The 19,779-nt window shown below is 41.7% G+C and overlaps 1 protein-coding gene across 1 annotated transcript in view; it reads left to right on the forward strand.

Annotated features, from left to right (window-relative positions):
* Positions 1 to 19,779, forward strand: part of TLL2 (tolloid like 2) — a 145,579-nt gene that overhangs the window by 74,278 nt on the left and 51,522 nt on the right. The window contains exon 3 of the mRNA XM_037015779.2: positions 9,313 to 9,390. Within this exon, the coding sequence (XP_036871674.2) occupies positions 9,313 to 9,390 (78 nt within the window). The remainder of the gene's footprint in view (positions 1 to 9,312; positions 9,391 to 19,779) is intronic.

Genomic DNA, 19,779 nt, shown 5'->3' on the forward strand with positions numbered 1-19,779 from the left:
CCGTACAGTCACTGTCCATCAGCATAGCAAAATGCTGCAGAATCACCACTTGTCCTTTCTGTGCTGTACAGCCCTCCCCTTTCTCCCACCCCCCAATTATGCATGCTAATTTTAATACCCCCTTTCTTCTCCCCCCCCTTATCCCTCCCTACCCACCCATCCTCCCCAGTCCCTTTCCCTTTTATACCTGTTAGTTCATTCTTGGGTTCTGTGATTCCGCTGCTGTTTTGTTCCTTCAGTTTTTCCTTTGTTCTTATACTCCACAGATGAGTGAAATCATTTGGTATTTCTCTTTCTCTGCTTGGCTTATTTCACTGAGCATAATACCCTCCAGGTCCATCCATGTTGCTGCAAATGGTAGGATTTGCCCTCTTCTTATGGCTGAGTGGTATTCTATTGTGTATACGTACCACATCTTCTTTATCCATTCATCTATTGATGGACACTTAGGTTGCTTCTATTTCTTGGCTATTATAAATAGTGCTGTGATAAACATAGGGGTGCATCTGTCTTTCTCAAACTTGATTGCTGCGTTCTTAGGGTAAATTCCTAGGAGTGGAATTCCTGGGTCAAATGGTAAGTCTGTTTTGAGCATTTTGATGAACCTCCATACTGCTTTCCACAATGGTTGAACTAATTTACATTCCCACCAGCAGTGTAGGAGGGTTCCCCTTTCTCCGCAACCTCACCAACATTTGTTGTTGTTTGTCTTTTGGATGGTGGTGATACTGACTGGTGTGAGGTGATATTTCATTGTGGTTTTAATTTGCATTTCTCTGATGACAAGCAATGTGGAGCATCTTTTCATGTGTCTGTTGGTCATCTGAATTTCTTCTTTGGAGAACTGTCTGTTAAGCTCCTCTACCCATTTTTTAATTGGATTATTTGCTTTTTGTTTGTTGAGGTGTGTGAGCTCTCTATATATTTTGGATGTCAACCCTTTATTGGATCTGTCATTTATGAATATATTCTCCCATACCATAAGGTACCTTTTTGTTCTATTGATGGTGTTGTTTCCTGTACAGAAGCCTTTCAGCTTGATATAGTCCCACTTGTTCATTTTTGCTTGTGTTTCCCTTGCCTGGGGAGATATGTTCATGCAGAAGTCGCTCATGTTTATGTCCAAGAGATTTTTGCCTATGCTTTTTTCTAAGAGTTTTATGGTTTCATGACTTACATTCAGGTCTTTGATCCATTTCGAATTTACTTTTGTGTATGGGGTTAGACAATTATCCAGTTTCATTCTCTTACATGTAGCTGTCCAATTTTGCCAGCACCATCTGTTGAAGAGACTGTCATTTCCCCATTGTATGTCCATGGCTCCTTTATCATATATTAATTGGCCATATATGTTTGGGTTAATATCTGGGGTCTCTATTCTGTTCCACTGGTCTGTGGCTCTGTTCTTGTGATAGTACCAAACTGTCTTGATTACTGTGGCTTTGTAGTAGAGCTTGAAGTTGGGGAGCAAGATCCCCCCCCACTTTATTCTTCCTTCTCAGGATTGCTTTGGCTATTCAGGGTCCTTGGTGTTTCCATATGAAGTTTTGAATTATTTGTTCCAGTTCATTGAAGAATGTTGCTGGTAATTTGATAGGGATTGCATCAAATCTATATATTGCTTTGGGCAGGATGGCCATTTTGACGATATTAATTTTTCCTAGCCAATAGCATAGGAAGAGTTTCCATTTGTTAGTGTCCTCTTTTATTTCTCTTAAGAGTGTCTTACAGTTTTCAGGGTATAGGTCTTTCACTTCCTTGGTAAGGTTTATTCCTAAGTATTTTATTCTTTTTGATGCAATTGTGAATGGAATTGTTTTCCTGATTTCTTTCTATTAGTTCATTGTTAGTGTATAGGAAAGCCACAGATTTCTGTGTGTTAATTTTGTATCCTGCAACTTTGCTGAATTCCGATATCAGTTCTAGTAGTTTTGGAGTGGAGTCTTTAGGGTTTTTTATGTACAATATCATGTCATCTGCAAATAGTGACAGTTAACTTCTTCTTTACCAATCTGGATTCCTTGTATTTCTTTGTTTTGTCTGATTGCTGTGGCTAGGATCTCCAGCACCACGTTGAATAACAGTGGGGAGAGTGGGCATCCCTGTCTTGTTCCCGATCTCAGAGGAAAAGCTTTCAGCCTCTTGCTGTTCAGTATGATGTTGGCTGTAGGTTTATCATATTTGGCCTTTATTATGTTGAGGTACCTTCCCTTTATACACATTTTCTTGAGAGTTTTTATCATGAATGGATGTTGAATTTTGTTGAATGCTTTTTCAGCATCTATGGAGATGATCATGTGTTTTTGTCCTTCTTTTTGTTGATGTGGTGGATGATGTTGATGGATTTTCGAATGTTGTACCATCCTTGCATCCCTGGGATGAATCCCACTTGGTCATGGTGTATGATCCTCCTGATGTATTTTTGAATTCAGTGCACTGATATTTTGCTGAGTATTTTTGCATCTACGTTCATCAGGGATATTGGTCTTTAGTTTTCTTTTTTGGTGGGGTCTTTGCCAGGTTTTGGTATTAGGGTGATGTTGGCTTCATAGAATGACTTTGGGAGTATTCCCTCTTCTATTTTTTGGAAAACTTTAAGGAGAATGGGTATTATATCTTCTCTGTATGTCTGACAAAATTCCGAGGTAAATCCATCTGGCCTGGGGTTTTTTTTTCTTGGGTAGTTTTTTGATTACCGCTTCAATTTCTTTGCTGGTAATTGGTTTGTTTAGATTTTGTGTTTCTTCCTTGGTCCGTCTTGGAAGGTTGTATTTTTCTAGGAAGTCCATTTCTTCTAGGTTTTCCAGCTTCTTAGCATGTAGGTTTTCATAGTAGTCTCTAATAATTCTTTGTATTTCTGTTGGGTCCGTCGTGATGTTTCCTTTCTCATTTCTGATTCTGTTGATGTGTGTTGATTCTTTTTCTCTTAAAAAGTCTGGCTAGAGGCTTATCTATTTTGTTTACTTTCTCCAACAACCAGATCTTGGTTTCATTGATTTTTTTCTATTGTTTTATTCTTCTCAGTTTTATTTATTTCTTCTCTGATCTTTATTATGTCCCTCCTTCTGCTGACTTTAGGCCTCATTTGTTCTTCCTTTTCCAATTTTGATAATTGTGACATTAGACTATTCATTTGGGTTTGTTCTTCCTTCTTTAAATATGCCTGGATTACTATACACTTTCCTCTTAGGACTGATTTTGCTGTGTCCCACAGAAGTTGGGGCTTTGTGTTGTTGTTGTCATTTATTTCCATATATTGCTGGATCTCCATTTTAATTTGGTCGTTGATCCATTGACTATTTAGGAGCATGTTGTTAAGCCTCCATGTATTTGTGAGCCTTTTTGCTTTCTTTGTACAATTTATTTCTAGTTTTATGCCTTTGTGGTCTGAAAAGTTGGTTGGTATAATTTCAATGTTTTTGAATTTACTGAGGCTCTTTCTGTGGCCTAGTATGTGGTCTATTCTGGAGAATGTTCCATGTACACTTGAGAAGAATGTGTATCCTGTTGCTTTTGGGTGTAGAGTTCTATAGATGTCTATTAGGTCCATCTGTTCTAGTGTGTTGTTCAGTGCCTCTGTATCCCTACTTATTTTCTGTCTGGTGGATCTGTCCTTTGGAGTGAATGGTGTGTTGAAGTCTCCTAAAATGAATGCATTGCATTATATTTCCTCCTTTAGTTCTGTTAGTATTTGTTTCACATATGCTGGTGCTCCTGTATTGGGTGCATATATATTTATAATGTTTATATCCTCTTGTTGGACTGAGCGTTTTATCATTATGTAATGTCCTTCTTTATCTCTTGTTACTTTCTTTGTTTTGAAGTCTATTTTGTCTGATACTAGTACTGCCACACCTGCTTTTTTTCTCCCTGTTGTTTGCATGAAATATCATTTTCCATTCCTTGACTTTTATTCTGTGCATGTCTTTGGGTTTGAGGTGAGCCTCTTGTAAGCAGCATATAGATGGGTCTTGTTTTTTTATCCATTCAGTGACTCTATGTCTTTTGATTGGTACATTCAGTCCATTTACATTTAGGGTGATTATCGATAGGTATGTACTTATGGCCATTTCAGGCTTTAGATTCGTGGTTACCAAAGGTTCCAGGCTACTTTCCTTACTATCTAAGAGTCTAACTTAACTCACTTAGTATGCTGTTACAAACACAATCTAAATGTTCTTTTCTACTTCTCCTCCTTTTTCTTCCTCCTTCATTCTTTATATATTAGGTATCAAATTCTGTACTTTTTGTCTATCCCTTGATTGACTTTGAGGATAGTTAATTTAATTTTGCATTTGCTTTGTAATTAGCTGTTCTACTTTCTTTACTGTTGTTTTATTACCTCTGGTGACAGCTATTCAACCTTAGGAACACTTCCCTCTACAGCTGTCCCTCCAAAATAGACTGTGGAGATGGTTTGTAGGAGGTAAATTCTCTCAGGTTTTACTTATCTGGAAATTGTTTAATCCCTCCTTCAAATTTAAATGATAATCTTGCCAGATAAAGTAATCTTGGTTCCAGGCCCTTCTTCTTCATGGCTTTAAATACATCATGTCACTCCCTTCTGGCCTGTAAGGTTTCAGCTGAGAAGTCTGATGCTAGCCTGATGGGCTTTCCTTTGTATGTGATCTTATTTATGTCTCTGGCTGCTTTCAACAATCTGTCCTTATCCTTGATCTTTCCCATTTTGATTACTATGTGTCTTGGTGTTGTCTTCCTTGGGTCCCTTGTGTTGGGAGATCTGTGGATCTCCATGGCCTGAGAGACTATCTCCTTCCCCAGATTGGGGAAGTTTTCAGCAACTACCTCCTCAAAGACACTTTCTATCCCTTTCTCTCTCTTCTTCTTCTTCTTCTGGTATCCCTATAATGCAAATATTTCCCGCTTGGATTGGGCACACAGTTCTCTCAATATTCTTTCACTCTTAGAGATCCTTTTTTTCTCTCTGTGCCTCAGCTTCTTTGTATTCCTCTCCTCTAGTTTCTATTTCATTTATTGTCTCCTCCACTGTATCCAACCTGCTTTTAATACCCTCCATCAAGCTCTTCAACGATTGGATCTCCAACCTGAATTCATTCCTGAGTTCTTGGATGTCTTTCTGTACCTCCATTAGCATGTTGATGATTTTTATTTTGAACTCCCTTTCAGGAAGAGTCATGAGGTCCATATCATTTAAATCTTTCTCGGGAGTTGTATTAATAATTTTACTCTGGACAAGGTTCCTTTGGCATTTCATATTTGTATATGGCACCCTCTAGTGTCCAGAAGCTCTATTCTGGAGCTGTTCAGCCCCTAAAGCAATGTTGGGGGTCGCAGGGGAGTCGTACTGGTGCCTGGGGTGAGGAAAGAGCTGTTCCCTGCTTCCCAGCTGCTCTGCCTGTCTCCACTGCCTGAGCCAGTGGGCCAGGCACACAGGTATAAGTTTTTGTCCCAGAGCCACCAGATATGGATCCCTGCTTTCCAAAAGTGGCCAGAATCCCAGTCTCCCCAGCAACTCTGCCTGTATTAACTTTCCAACCTGGTAGTCATGAAAGTCTCAATAAAGCACCGTGAAATGTAGGTTTGTGCTCCCAGAGCAGATCCCCCAAGCTAGGTATTCAGCAGTCCCAAGCCTTCCACTCCCTCCCTGTTCCGTTTCTCTTCCTCCCACCAGTGAGCTGGGGTGGGGGAAGGGCTCGGGTCCTGTGGAGCCACAGCTCTGGTACGTTACCCTTTTGGTGAGGTCTGCTCTTTTCTCCAGGTGTGTGCAGTCTGACGCCATCCTCTTTCCTGTTGCTCTCTCAGGATTAGTTGCACCAACCATATTTTCTAATTTTATCGAGTTTTAGGAGGAAGCCTCTGTCCTCTCACGCCACCATCTGTAATCCCTATGGCCCTCTTCTTTGTGTCTTTATGAGGCTAGAATTACAACACACAAGACAAGAGCATTTAGCACTGATCTTAGCACATGGTCAGCACCATAACTGGCACTTAGTAAACACTGATTCTTTTACCCCCTCCATCGACTAGGGGGCACCCGGTCTCCCTCCAACTCCAGAGCCTTTGCTCCTATTAGAACCCCAAATACCAGGGGGCCTCAGGAATCAGAATTCCTCGACCCCTACTGTAGCTCCAGGAAAGCTGTTTCTAGCCCAGGCTGAATAAACCAGTGAAACTTGTGGAGCTAAAATCAGTCAAGGGAAAAGATCAAGTGGGAGAAACCCATTTATTTGCCCACAGAAGCCTGGCTTCATTCTCTGCCTTAGCCGCCACCCCCACTCTCCCATTTCTCCTTGTCCGGGCAGTGCTCACCTCCACCCCCACCCCTTCTGGGAGGAACTCCTCAGGTGGAGCCCTGGTGACTGACGGGGCGCCAGACCAATTACACAACAGGGGGGAGGAGAGATCAGCTTCTTCCCCACCCCTTATAAACACCTATGATATGGAAATGGGCAAAGGCCAGGAGAGAGTGTCTGGAAATATTGCAATTTTACCCACACCTACCTTCCTTTGCCTGCTGCAGAGCTGAATGTCAATCTCTTGTGGCCTTTGCTTCCTCAGTCACAGTGGCCAGTTAACCTTGAACCAGGGCTGTGCCCAGGTATCCTTACAGGTCCTCTTTTTTTTTTTTTGCCTCTGACCTCTTCATTTTGCAGAAGCCAAACCAGTCTAAACTTAACAACCCTCCATGCTGGTCTAGTGCTATAGGGTATCTCCTTTCATTTTCCAGCTCCTGTGTCCCCCTTCTGTCCATTTCTAAGAACACTGGTCATATTCAAAGCTGATGCAGTTGCACAGCTCTTTCATGTCCTCTGGTTCCCATCTAGATCTCAGAATAAAAGCCAGGTCCTGAAAATGGCTTGCAGGGCTCCACAGGAGCTGACTCTGCAGAGCCTCCACTGCCCTCTGGCCTCATCTACTCCTGTCTCCCTCACTTATTCCATTCCAGGCATACCTTGCCTCCTTACTGTCCCAGGGCCCTTGCATCTGCTGTTGTTTCAGTTCAGAATGCTCCTCCCCAGATCGCTCCAGCCCCTCTCCCTCATTTTCTTCAGGTATCTTCTTTAGCTAAACGTGAAACAGCAACCTCTAACCCTGCATTACTGTCCCTTCACCCTTATTTATTTTCTTGGTAGTGTTTATCCACAGCCAACTTACATATTTACTCCTCTTTGTTTACTGTTTCCTCCCCAGCCTCCATCAGAATATAATTTCCGTGAGGTCAGGGTAGAGTTTATTCAGTGTCATATCCAGAGCAGCAGAAACAGCATCTGGCATGTAGCAGGTGTTGAGTAAATATTTGTTGCACGAGCAAGTGCCTAAACAAACTCATTACCTCATTTGGTCTTTGCAATAGCCCATTTGACAGATGAAAAATACTAACATGCAAGGTCTTCTTTATGGTTACACAGCAAAGTGAAGGCTAAGCTAGTCCCAGAGCTGTGGTTTCAGGCTCTCCTTCACTCCACACATGGCACATTCCTCCGCTGGCCAGCAATTTTCATTCCATCAGGATTTCCCCTAACCTTTTGCCCCAGAGGAAGTGGTATCATAACTGGAAGGATACCCAGGGGGCTGGGAGCTGGCAGCGAACGCCCAGCAGCTGCAGGGAGTGTGTGCATGGATCCTGAGTTGGCCAGAAAGGCAGTGGAATGAGCAGCTGAAGGCACGCACAAACATCAGCATGCACCTGGCCCACCGCCTGTGCAGGCACAGAGGGAACCGGGGTCTGCATGTCAGGAATTGGGATGTGGGAGCACAGGGTCGTCTCCTATGATGACTCTGGGCCATGTCATTGGGTTTCATGTTTGGGGCCCGTCCTTGAGCAGTGCTGGAAACCTGTGAACGGTAGGACACAGGAAAGACCTTCTGACCAGGAGACTGTCCTGAGCCCTCAACTTCTTTTATGGGCTGGCTACCCCAGGCTCATCATTTTGTGGCTTAGTTTTCTCCTCTGTAAAATGGAGTTACACTCCTGCTGCAGATCATTCCAACCAGGGTAAACGGGAATATGGGAAACTTTTGTAAAACTGCAAATTTCTAAACAAATGCAATAAATAATTTTGTGTAAGTAGACTTCCTATAATTGCTTTGATGTAGTTTCATATGCATAATAGCCTCTCCTGGACACAGGCTTTATCCTCAAATCTGTTCCCTGGTGTCACGACCCACCCAGTTGCTCAACCCTGAAAAGGAGGAGTCCTTGGGGGCCCCCTCAGTCCCTCCTATCTAGTCCATCTGCCTTTACTGTTACTCTGCTAACTATGTTCCTGACTTCCATGCGGATCTGGCTTCCCACTCTGCCTCGGCCCTCTCACCCACCAGGGTCAGCTCCTCCACATGGGAAGCTCATTCCCAGTCCAGATTCCTTCCCAGCCCCACCTCTGGCTGGGAATGCAGGAGCCCAGATCTCCATGTGTCTGGCTCCTTGTCTTTCAAGTCTCAACCCAAACTTCTCTGCCCTGGAAGGACCTTCTCTGACCACTTTCTATACAGCCTCTCCAGTCACACTCTACCACCTACTGAATTTGATCTTCAGAGCATTTTCCGAACCTGCAATGATCGTATACCTTTATTTTCTTACCAACTGTTTATTGTCCAGCCACCCATTTTAAATGTATGTGCCCATCTGTCCTGCTCGTTGATGGATCCCTGGTGCCTGGGACTGCACCTGGCTCACAGTAGGTCTAATAATATTTGGTAATTGGCCATCCTTGGGTGGGGACAGATGTGAACTTGGCTTCTAGATAATGGCTACTAGCAAAACAAGAGCAGTATCCCTGTCCCTGACTGAAGCAGTCAGTGTCTGCAGTCTGACTCACAAAGTAAACAGCAATTTCGAAAAGGAGACTCGCCCCAAAGAGGAAACCAGAATGCCTGCTGAAGCCAAGGCGGCAGAAACTGACCACATCACATATTCAGAAGCAGCACTGATGACACCTCCCTGCGTTCCACACCAGGGCACTCAAGAAGGGAGAGTGTCCTGTCTGCATCTGGGTTTTCTCATGCCATGGGGTTGAGAAAGCTGACTTTGGGAATGACTTTGGGATTTGCCTGTTAACTTCATATATTTGACTCCAAGTGCCCCCTGAATTGATCAAGGAGAGTAATACATTTATAGTTCGTGAATTATGTGAGTGGTTATAAAAAAGCAGGTTCTTTTTTGTCCTGGCATCTGGAACAGTGCATGGCACATGGTAGGTGCCCAATCAACCTTTTTGAACAAATCTTTCCTCATCTGCTGGTGATTCTGATCGTACCCCCAGTGACCAGTCTCAGTGATGGTGCAAAGAAGGCCATGTGTCCTCATGTTTCTTGTCTTCATTCTTTTAGGTGGGCTTGAAGAGCAGCCATTTGAAAGCTGGCCGAACACTACAGCTGCAAATACCAGCAACGAGGAAGCTAGAAAGGGTAATAATGTGAGGCCCTACCAGGTCTTTGGGGGCTTTTTTATAGCTGTGATAAATTTCACATAACACAAAATTCACCATTTTACCCACTGTAATATGTACAATTTAGTGGCATTAAGTACATTCAATGTTGTACAACCATCACTACTATCTGGTTCCAGAACATTTTCCTCGGCCCCTCAAGGAGACCCCATACCCAATAAGCAATCACTCCCCATTTCCCCCTGGCTTGGAAAACTCTTATTGTACCTTTTCCTTTCTGTCTTAAGGGACTGAAAGCACTGAAGTCTGGGGGCATGGGCAGTGTGTCCTTTTGTTGGGTGGAGTGCTGGCCGCCTGAGAAGGGGGGCAGCAGGGGCATATGGTTGCCGAGGGACAACATGCTCTTCAGTTAAACTCTGCAATCTGGGCTTGACCTTTCTCTCTAGCTCTTGGCTTGTGAGTGAAACCCCTGAGGGCTGGAGGGAGGGATGATGAGGCTTTGGGCACTTGGGGTCTGACAGAGAGGGTGGGCCTGGGGGGCAAGGGAGGAAAATAAGGCTGGGGTATGCTGCAGAGGAGGGTGTAGACTGGGGACCGTATTGGCTGCTGGGAGAGGGACAGGTAAAGTGTGTGTGTGTGTGTGTGTGTGTGTGTGTGTGTGTGTGTGTGTGTGTATGTGTGTGTGTGGCTGTCAGTGGGCAGAGCCACCTATCAGCAGGTGCCTGCCTAGAAGTGCCACCACTGCCTATCTGCACACCAACATGCAGACAGATTGCCTTTCTTACGACAGCCTGCATATTATGGGCAGGCATCTCACTTTTAGAGAAGTCTTTTCCTGTTCAGAACCTTTGCTGGGCTTCTGTCTGGCCTCCATCCTGCAGGAATCGGGGCTCGCTGACAGCAATGACATTTCTTCTGCATAAAATTAATGCAGAGCAAAAGCAATAACTTTTGGATGCCAGAATCCTTTGTTTTAGGGATGCTTATGTAGGGATGAAATAGAAATCATTACTTGCTTTATTTTGTTTTTGCTTCAATGTTATTTTATATTTTATACCTATGCATGCATATATATATATAATTTTATAGAAATGCATAAACATGATATCATCATATCCTTTTTATCCTTTTTAGTGTTGTCTTTTTCTCATTTCTCTGTAATTTTTCACTTCTTTTCTCCATATATTGCCTCTCTACCCTTTTCCAGGTAATGCATGCTAATGACTTTGTATTCACTTTCCCATATTTTTCTCCATGCACATACATTCACCATGCTCATGCTTATGTAGAAATATATATGCATAAACATACATGTGAACACATGTAAACATATATAAACATACAAGCTTTGTCATTTTTTAAAAAATGGGATCATACTCAATACATGTTTTTTATGCATCGTGCTTTCCTCACTCATCAACACTTCATGGGAAACCCCTCCAAGGCATTTGTTACAACTTCAATTTATTATTTTGAACAGTTGTAAAGTATTGCTGGTACGGATGGACCATAATTTATCCAACCATTCTCTTATCAATTAACACCCACTTCCCTTCAAGTTTTTGTTATCATGGACGATGCTGCAGTAAACATTCCTGAACATAGATCCTCACACACTTAGTATGTTTAATAGATATTGCTAGAATGTGTTTCAAAAGGTGTAGCCATTTCCATTTCCATAGCAACTTACAGTGTGCATCGTTTGCCATATCCTTTCTAGCACTAGGTATAATCAGTGTTCTTAATAATATGAATAATAAATTATTATTAGTTCATTTGTGTTTCTATGGCTGCTGATGACTTTGAACATCATTTCCAACCTTTGCCAGTGATTTGGGGGTATACTGACATGACTCACCTCTTCCTGTCCTTTGGTCATTTTTTAATTGGCTTGCTGATCCCCCTCATATCAATCTGACCTCTTTCAGAGTGAGGCAGATTCTTCAGCTCTCACTTCCCACCATCACCATTTGACCAACATGCATTTGTTTCTCTGTCACACAACATATTGTTGGGACCATATGCTCAGCCCTGACTATATTTTGATCTCTGTATTTTTCTGCTTTGCTTTTTTGAAGGTATTTTGACTTACGCATTTTCAGTCTTCCCAGACATCTGGTAAACTCAATGACCCTTCATTCTGGGCACAGATGACCAGCACCTCGTGATAAAAATGGAGCATAGGGTATGGGGATGAAAGAGGGATTTGCCATCACACTGCGGTGATGGAGATGCCACACCTAATTGTTCCTTCCCAATTACAGTGACTTATTGTTACATAAAACCACCCCCAAACTTAGTGACTTCAAACACTAATATGTTTTCTTTGATGATTCTGTGAGTTGGCTGGGATCAATGGGGTGGTTCTTCAGCTGATGTCAACTGGGTCAGTCACTTGACTGCATTCATCTAGCAGCTGAGCTGGGCTAGGAGGTCCAAAAAAGCTTTAGGCACATATTTGGTGCCTCAGTGCACCTAATGGCTCCTCTTGCCACATGGATTTTCACCAGTTAGTTGTTTAACCTGAGATTTTTTGACAACATGACAGCTGTCTCCCTAGAGGGAAAAAGCAGAAGTTGCCAGTCCACTTAAGCCTGGACTCACAGTTCCCAGAATGCTACTTCTGCCATTGTATTGGTCAAAACAAGCCATAAGGCCCTTCAACTTCAAGGAGAAGAAAATAGATTCTAGCCCTTAATATGAGTAGTGACATGAGCTCCAAGGGATGAGAGCTGTGGCCACATTTAAAGACATTTTATCACCTTCCCTCATTGCATCTTACCTGCTCACCAGCGAGAGTCTGTCAGGGTCTTTAATGACCAGTTTGTTGGTATAACACGGCCCAACGGAATAAACTTGGACAGTCAGACACAGTTGAGTTTGTATCCCACCTATGACTTTGGATAACTTACCTAACTCCTCACGTGAGGTTTTGGAGAGAACTAGAAATAATATTTACACAAAGTGCATGGCCACGTGTCTGGAATTCAAGAGGTGCTCAGTGAGTCTAGCTCCGCCTCTCCACCTCCACCTCCACCTCTAAGAATTGTATCGTCCAGCCTTGAAGGCACACCGTCCCACCTCTGGGCCCGGGATTCCACACATATTTCAACAGCTGCACAGAAACGCAATTAAGGAGGACGGGAAGGAATGAGGCTGCTGCAGTCCATTAAAATTCTGCCTCTTACTGGGTTGTGCACAGTACCCACACCATAACAAGAGATCTTCTTGGGCTTTTTAAGGCCAAGATGCCAATCGTCTGATGGCAGCACACCCCCACCTCACGCCCCTAAAGCTGGCTAAATCCATAGTCTGCAACCCCAAAAATGACCCTGGTTTGTGTGAAGAGAATAAGGTCAAGACTGGGCAATCCCTCCACTCTGTATTACAGCAGCGGACAAGCAGGCCTTTAAGCATCCAGGGCACAGCTAAGGAGGAAGGAGACCCCAAGGATCCGCTGAGGGCACGCTGTCCCTCCAGTACACTGACAGGAGCCAGCCTGAGTACCTCTTGTTTTTGTTTGAATTAAAGATAAGACAAGTTGTGTACCTCTCAGATTTCCCTTTAATCACAATCTGCCCTCCTTCTGCCACCCCCAGAAAGAGACCGCCCAAGCAGGAGAAAGGATCAGAGGGAAGCCCGCTGGCCCACTGGCTTCAGCAGCAGGTTTATTTCCTGGCATTATGTGACTCTCCTCAGCCCTGACCATGGGGATTTGTGCTCCCAGCTTTGGTGAGGCCTGGGGGTCTCGAAGAAATGCTCACTCAGCATCCCCTGGCAGACTGTTTGGTCCAAGGAGCCTCCCTCCCCTAGAGAGAGCTCCACATGCATTTCGGGTCTGACAATGGGATTAATGAAATGGAGTGTGTAACTGCCCCATGAATGAAGCTGTGCCTGTTTTGATAGAGCCTGATTTTCAGAACCATATTCATAAAAGACAATGAGCCTTTAACTTTCATGGACAATCCCTAAGGGTTTGGTGCTCAAGCAAACAGTAATGGAATCTGGTTGCACCAGAGAACAAGGATCCCAGAAACTTGGGTGCAAATCACCACTCAGCACCTGAACCCCTGAACATCACTTAGCTGAGTACTGGGGTATAACTGCTGAACCTAATTTTAGGCATTCTTTGTAGCCTTTCCCCAAATGCAGACCTTGTTAGTGATCCTTGCACTGAGCCCTTACCACACAGGCATTTGACATTCATTACCTGGTTCAATGTCCCCAACACCACCACGAAGCAGGTAGGAAGGCTCAGGGGGAGGGTGGCTTTTCCAAGGCCACACGGGTAGTGAATGATGGCATTTATCTTGAGGCCTAAGTTCCCCTGGCCCCAAGCTCCTTGCTCTTAACCTTTGGGCTATATTAGTGGTTCTCAAACTTCCCTGCATTTTTAATCACTTGGGGAGCTCTGAAAACTACAGATGCCTTGACTTCACTCTAGGCTGACTGAGTTGCAATCTCAGGGCAGGGGGAGGACACAAGAATTATTTAAAAGCTCCCCAGTTGGTTCAGGTATGCAGCCAGGCTTTCAACCCATCTTTCAGAATAACCCCCCGCCTGCCCTTTCACCAAGGGGCTGCTCCTTGGTCTTTTAGGATTGCCGCAGGCAAGGTGCCAGTCTGCTTGCCAGCCTTAGGGTGAGGGTTATGGGGCCGGCTGGACTGTCAGAGTGTTGATTTCCAGTGTGGGAGTGACTAGTTGAATAATTGAAAAGTGCCAGTTCCTCGCTTGGGAAGGCTGGGTCAGGCCTGGTTCTGTTTATGACACGGCTGTGCCTTCAGCTGGAAATGGAACATTGAATAGTTACAGCCGCTCTGCTTTTTCAAAGAGGACAGGGTCTACTTTCAGAGCCAGAAAATTTAAATGGACCTTATTCCCCAACCCCAGTGTGTTAAATCCTTTCAGATGCCCCTAGGCTCCTCTTCAAATGCAGGACTCTTGGCCATAATAAATAATTACATCCTTCTATTTGGACTCCGATTCCAGATAGTAGTAATCCAAGAAAATCCAATAATGACAGTTGCATTAAAATCCTTCTTCCAGGCTAAGCAGAACATCTGTTTAGACATATTTTTAATCGGCAAATGCTTCCTGTGTTGAGTTCTCAGCAAATTAAATTTCTCACTGGACTGAGGGGGAAGCTGTCATTCAATAACCCATGTCTGGAAATCACACCCCAGTCTCCTTCCAGGTGCACTTAAGATTTTCCCATGCTGACTCGGCTGCAAACCAGCTCTAACAACACTGGGTCACATGTACGTACAGCACAGCCCGTCTGAGAAATGTGGGACATCTTAGTGTTAGTCCCTTGAATAGAGAAGTATTTTTGCCCATTCTCTAAAGGAGAGTTGGCAGTAGAGGAAAATTAAGAGACTTGTTGAAAACCATATGGGAAATGAATAACAAACTTCCACTTGCTACATCTCTGCCTGTGACTACTTTAGAAGTGATGATTCTCAGTATTTAAACATTGAGGGCTTTGGGGGCTGCTAATATTTTGGAGAACATTTCTGCCACAGAACTGTTTGGATTGTTGGGCTGTTATTTTTAGAAGGGCTTTAATTAACTGATGCTTTAATTAACTGATTCAAAATACAAAAGCACAGAAGGCTGACCACCAGCCAGGCACTGTGCTGGGTGTGACTAGAGAGGGATTTGAATTCTTTTGTTGGCCCTTGAGTCATTTTATGTATGTTTATTTAATCTCCTTCAACAATAGATTGTTCTATAATTTCTATACTCGGTGTATAGTTCTCCAATTTAGTGTCTCTGCTGATCCTCCTTCATTAACTTTTTGTGCTTCTAATATTTTTATTTAAAGTTCATTTTGAGGGGAGATTATTCCTTTCTAAAGGAGTCTAAAGGGCCAACAAAAGAATCCTTGATGCTTTAATTAACTGATTCAAAATACAAAAGCACAGAAGGCTGACCACCAGCCAGGCACTGTGCTGGGTGTGACTAGAGTGGGAAACCAACCAGCCCATTTCCAGTCCCCATGGGGCTTCCAGTCTCCTGGGGCAACTCATGTGTGAAAGCTGGATGCATTTTGCAAAGTGGAATATCCTCAGGGGTCAAGCAGGTAAAGTCAGTGGGTGAAGAGGGCTGGATGGGACAGTGTGAACTGGGAGAGATATTCCAGCAACTGGGAAAACATGACTGACTATGGGGAGCAGGTACTGCTGAGCTCCAGAGGGTTGTAAATGCTGGAAGATGCGCCCACTATTGCCAGATCTTTCCATTTTTAAAAAGAAACTAGGAAATCTGTATTCTTATGTGAAGTCTCTTGATTTTTCAAAGTTGGCTTCTACAGTGAGAGTTTTTAAAAAAAAACACAGTGTGGGCCAAAAGTGTCCAGCCCAAACAAAACACATCTGTGGGTTGGGTTTATACCAAGAGCTGCAAGTGTATGACTTCTGACCTAGAAATTCTATCAGAAAACAGTATCTTTATTTTTAAACACATACTACATGCCGACTTTCTGGTTCACTTATGCGAACATAGAACTGATGGGGAAAAAAATTTATCCTTCCCCCTACCCCAAATTAAAAGTACAGAGTTAAGCTCAAAGGAAAAAAAAGGGAAATTGCCATGATCAGAAGAGAATAGGGGAACATAAACCTGCAGCATTAAGCTTCAGATGGTGGCAAGACTGTGCAAGGAGGCACTGCAACCGGGCTGGGATTGAGGGGAGTGGGGGCTAGTTTTCATTTCCATGTAACAGCTGCATAGGTATAGGAGATGTGGCATTGGTGCCATGTGAAGCAGGAAGTGGAGACTGAGATCTTGCATGAAATGAACACCCTCAAAGGGCTTCCTACTCATTAAAACTAAAAAAAAGACTAGAAAAACTCTGCCCAGGGGCTGAGAGGAGTGTCAAGAAGTCATGCATCTTTCCTAAGCTCTAAGTAGGGCTAAAAAATAATTTTCTGTAAGAAACTGAATCCCAAAGCCTGTTCTTCATACAGATAAAAGTTGACTAATTAAATTTCCAATATATGAAAACCCTAAACTTAGAAATTAACATAAAAATAATCTAGGACTCATAGAATCCAAAGAGCCTTGAAAAAATGAAAAATAGGGTCACATTCATGATTGAAGATTTATAAGACTCCTTTAGAAAGGAATAATCTCCCCTCAAAATGAACTTTAAATAAAAATATTAGAAGCACAAAAAGTTAATGAAGGAGGATCAGCAGAGACACTAAATTGGAGAACTATACACCGAGTATAGAAATTACAGAACAATCTATTGTTGAAGGAGATTAAATTAACATACATAAAATGACTAAAGGGCCAACAAAAGAATTCGAAATTATAATGAAAAAAAGCAGGACTATTAAAAAAAAAAGAACATGCAGATTTAGAAGCCAAGCCACTAAGTAGGGCTTTTAGAAATGATAACTTTATTCATTGAAACTGGAATGGGATAAACAATATATTGAACACAACCCTGTAACGAAATAGAAAGTAGATATGAAGAAACCCTGCAAATTATGTCGCTGAGAGGTGGACACAGATAATGTGAGAAAACGTAAAGACACATGGAAAATAAAATGAGACTGCTGAACATGTAATCAATAGGAATTCTAGAAGATGAGAGAACTCCCGCAAGGAGACTGGGGAAGAGGAGTCGATGGTCAGCCAGACAAGGAATCAGGATTTTCCAGAATTGAAGAAGGATGTGAGATTTCAAGAATTGTACTGAGTCTCAAGCAGGGAATTCAAACAAATCCATGTCTAGACAATTAGAACGATGCTGAGAAACACCAAAGAACAAAAGAAGGAAAACAGAACAAAAGATAAGGCAGATAACAGGTGAAGGAATGGACCATTAAACTGAAAGGATATCTCCCGGAGGCACCAGTGAAGACCACGAGACATTGGAAAACTACCTTTGAAATGCTGAGGGGAAAATAACTATTAACTGGCAATTCTATACATTCCCAGTTAACCTTTGCTTCCAGCATGGGGATAAAATAAACTGAGACAGTTTATTGTCACTATGAAAGAATAAAAAAAGATGCATTTCCAGGAGGGAGATTTGGGATGCATGAAAGAGAAGCAAGAAAGGAAACGGGTAGACATGAAGATGGATAAAAATATGTATTGCTAACAAAGAAATCATACATAATAGTGATGAATTTGGGGTCTTAAAAGCAAGTAAACAATGACATGAAAAACTGGAGGGTCTGTTTACAAATCATTTTAGGATGCTTGTATTCTCAGAAGAAAAATGGAGATTCTGATTTTTTCAGACCTACCTTCAGTTCACTAATTCTTTGTACTCTGTCAAGTCTAGTATGAATGTTAAAAATTAAAGGAAATATGAGAGAATAGAAAGATAATGGAAATAAAAAGTAAATATAGAAAAATATCTTATTCCAACAGAAAGCAGCAAAAGAGAAAAACAAGCAAAGAAAAAATAGCAAATAGCACAAAAACAAAAAAACGGGAGGAAATAAGCCAGGTATAACAGTTATAAAATAAGTATAATTCACCTGTTAAAGAGTTTCTTAGGTTGAACAAAAAGAAGAAAAAAATGTAGTTATTTTGTTTATAATGGACACACCTAAAACCTAATTACAAATCCAAACCAATAATGTCTAAAAATATTTATACACCATAATCAAATAGAATTTATTCCAGGTACGCAGGACTGGTTCAACATTTGAAAATCAATGTACCCTTAACATATCAATAAGCTAAAAGAAAAATACTATGATCACATCAACAATGCAGAAAAGCACATAGCAGAATCTAACATCTATTTATGATAAAAACACAGCCAGTTAGGAATAAAAAGAAATCACCCAAGAGCTTCTAAGAAAAAACCTACAGCTTACATCCTACTTAATAGTGAAAGACAATGCTTTTCCCCTAAGGCCAGGAACAAGACAAGGGTATTTATCTGCTCTCATGTTTTTTTTTATTCAACACAGTTCTGGAAGCTATAGGCACTGCAGTGAAGCAAGAAAAATAAAGGCTTACACATTGGAAAGGAAGAATAAAAACTTTCCTATTTCCAGTGGACATGTTTTTCTATGTGGCAAATCCTAAGGAGTCTACAATAAACAACAACAGCAAAAATCCTAGAACTAATAAGTGAGTTCAGCAAGATGGCAGAAAACAAGACCAGAGCACAAAAATTTGCTTACATTTCTATATATAAAAATAAACATGTAAAAACCAAAATTAAAAACACAATACCATTTGTACTCACCCAAAGAAAAGGAAATACTTAGGTATACACTTTAAAAATCATGAACAATATTTGTTTCCTGAAAATTATACAGTGTTGATGAAAGAAATCAGGAAATACCTACATAAATGGGGAGATATATCCCATCCATGAATTGGAAGACTCAATATAGTAAAGATGCCAGTTCTCTCCAATTCAGTCTATTGGTTTAATGTAATTCCTATCAAAATCCCAGATTGGCATTTTTGTCGGCATAGACAAGCTTATTCTAAAATTTATATGGAAAGACACATACAACTTGTATGGAAACATAACTAAAACAATCGTGGAAAATAATCTAAAGTGGGAGTAATCACTCTACCTGATATTAAGGCTTACTGTATAATAATCAAGACAATGCCATATTAGTAGAGGGATAAACATGTAGATCAACACAACAGAAAAAAGAACCCTCAAATAAACCCAATTACTATATGATCCAACAATTCCATTCTTGGATATTTTATCTCAGAGAAATAAAACTTGTCTTCACACAAAGACCTGTACATGAGTGTTCATACCAGCTTTATTTGTAGCAGCAAGAAAGAACACAGATGTCCTTCAGCAGGTGAATGCTTAAACTGTGTGACATGTTCCATACATATCACAGAATATGACTCAGCAATAAAAAGAAACTATTGATATGTGCAACAACTTGGATGAATCTCAGGGAATTGCACTGAGAAAAGCCAATTCCCAAAAGTTATGTACTCTAGAATTGGACAAAATTTTTTCAATGGAGAAAAGATTAGTGGTTGAGAGTGTAAGGATGGTTTGGGGCAGAAGGGAAGGGAGGTGGATGTGCTTATAAAATGGCAACATGAGGGATCCTTATGGTAAAGGAACTGTTCAGTATCTTGAATGTGGTGGTGGATGCCCAAACCTGTTTGGATACACACACACACTCACACACACACATACACATAATGTTCAGGAAATCTGCATAAGATCAGTGGATTATATTAATGTCCATATCCTCGTTGTGAAATTGTACTATGGTTTTATAAAAGGTTACTATAGGGGGAACTGGGTAAAGGGTACACAAAATCTCTCTGTATTATTTCTTACAAGTGCATGTGAATGTATAGTTATCAATAAAAGTTTCCATTTACAAAAATTATTTAATATACACTAAAAAAATTATTGAACCTCTACATTCTATCACAA

The sequence above is a fragment of the Manis javanica genome, chromosome 7, assembly GCF_040802235.1.
Source record: "Manis javanica isolate MJ-LG chromosome 7, MJ_LKY, whole genome shotgun sequence".
NCBI classification, from domain to species: domain Eukaryota; kingdom Metazoa; phylum Chordata; class Mammalia; order Pholidota; family Manidae; genus Manis; species Manis javanica.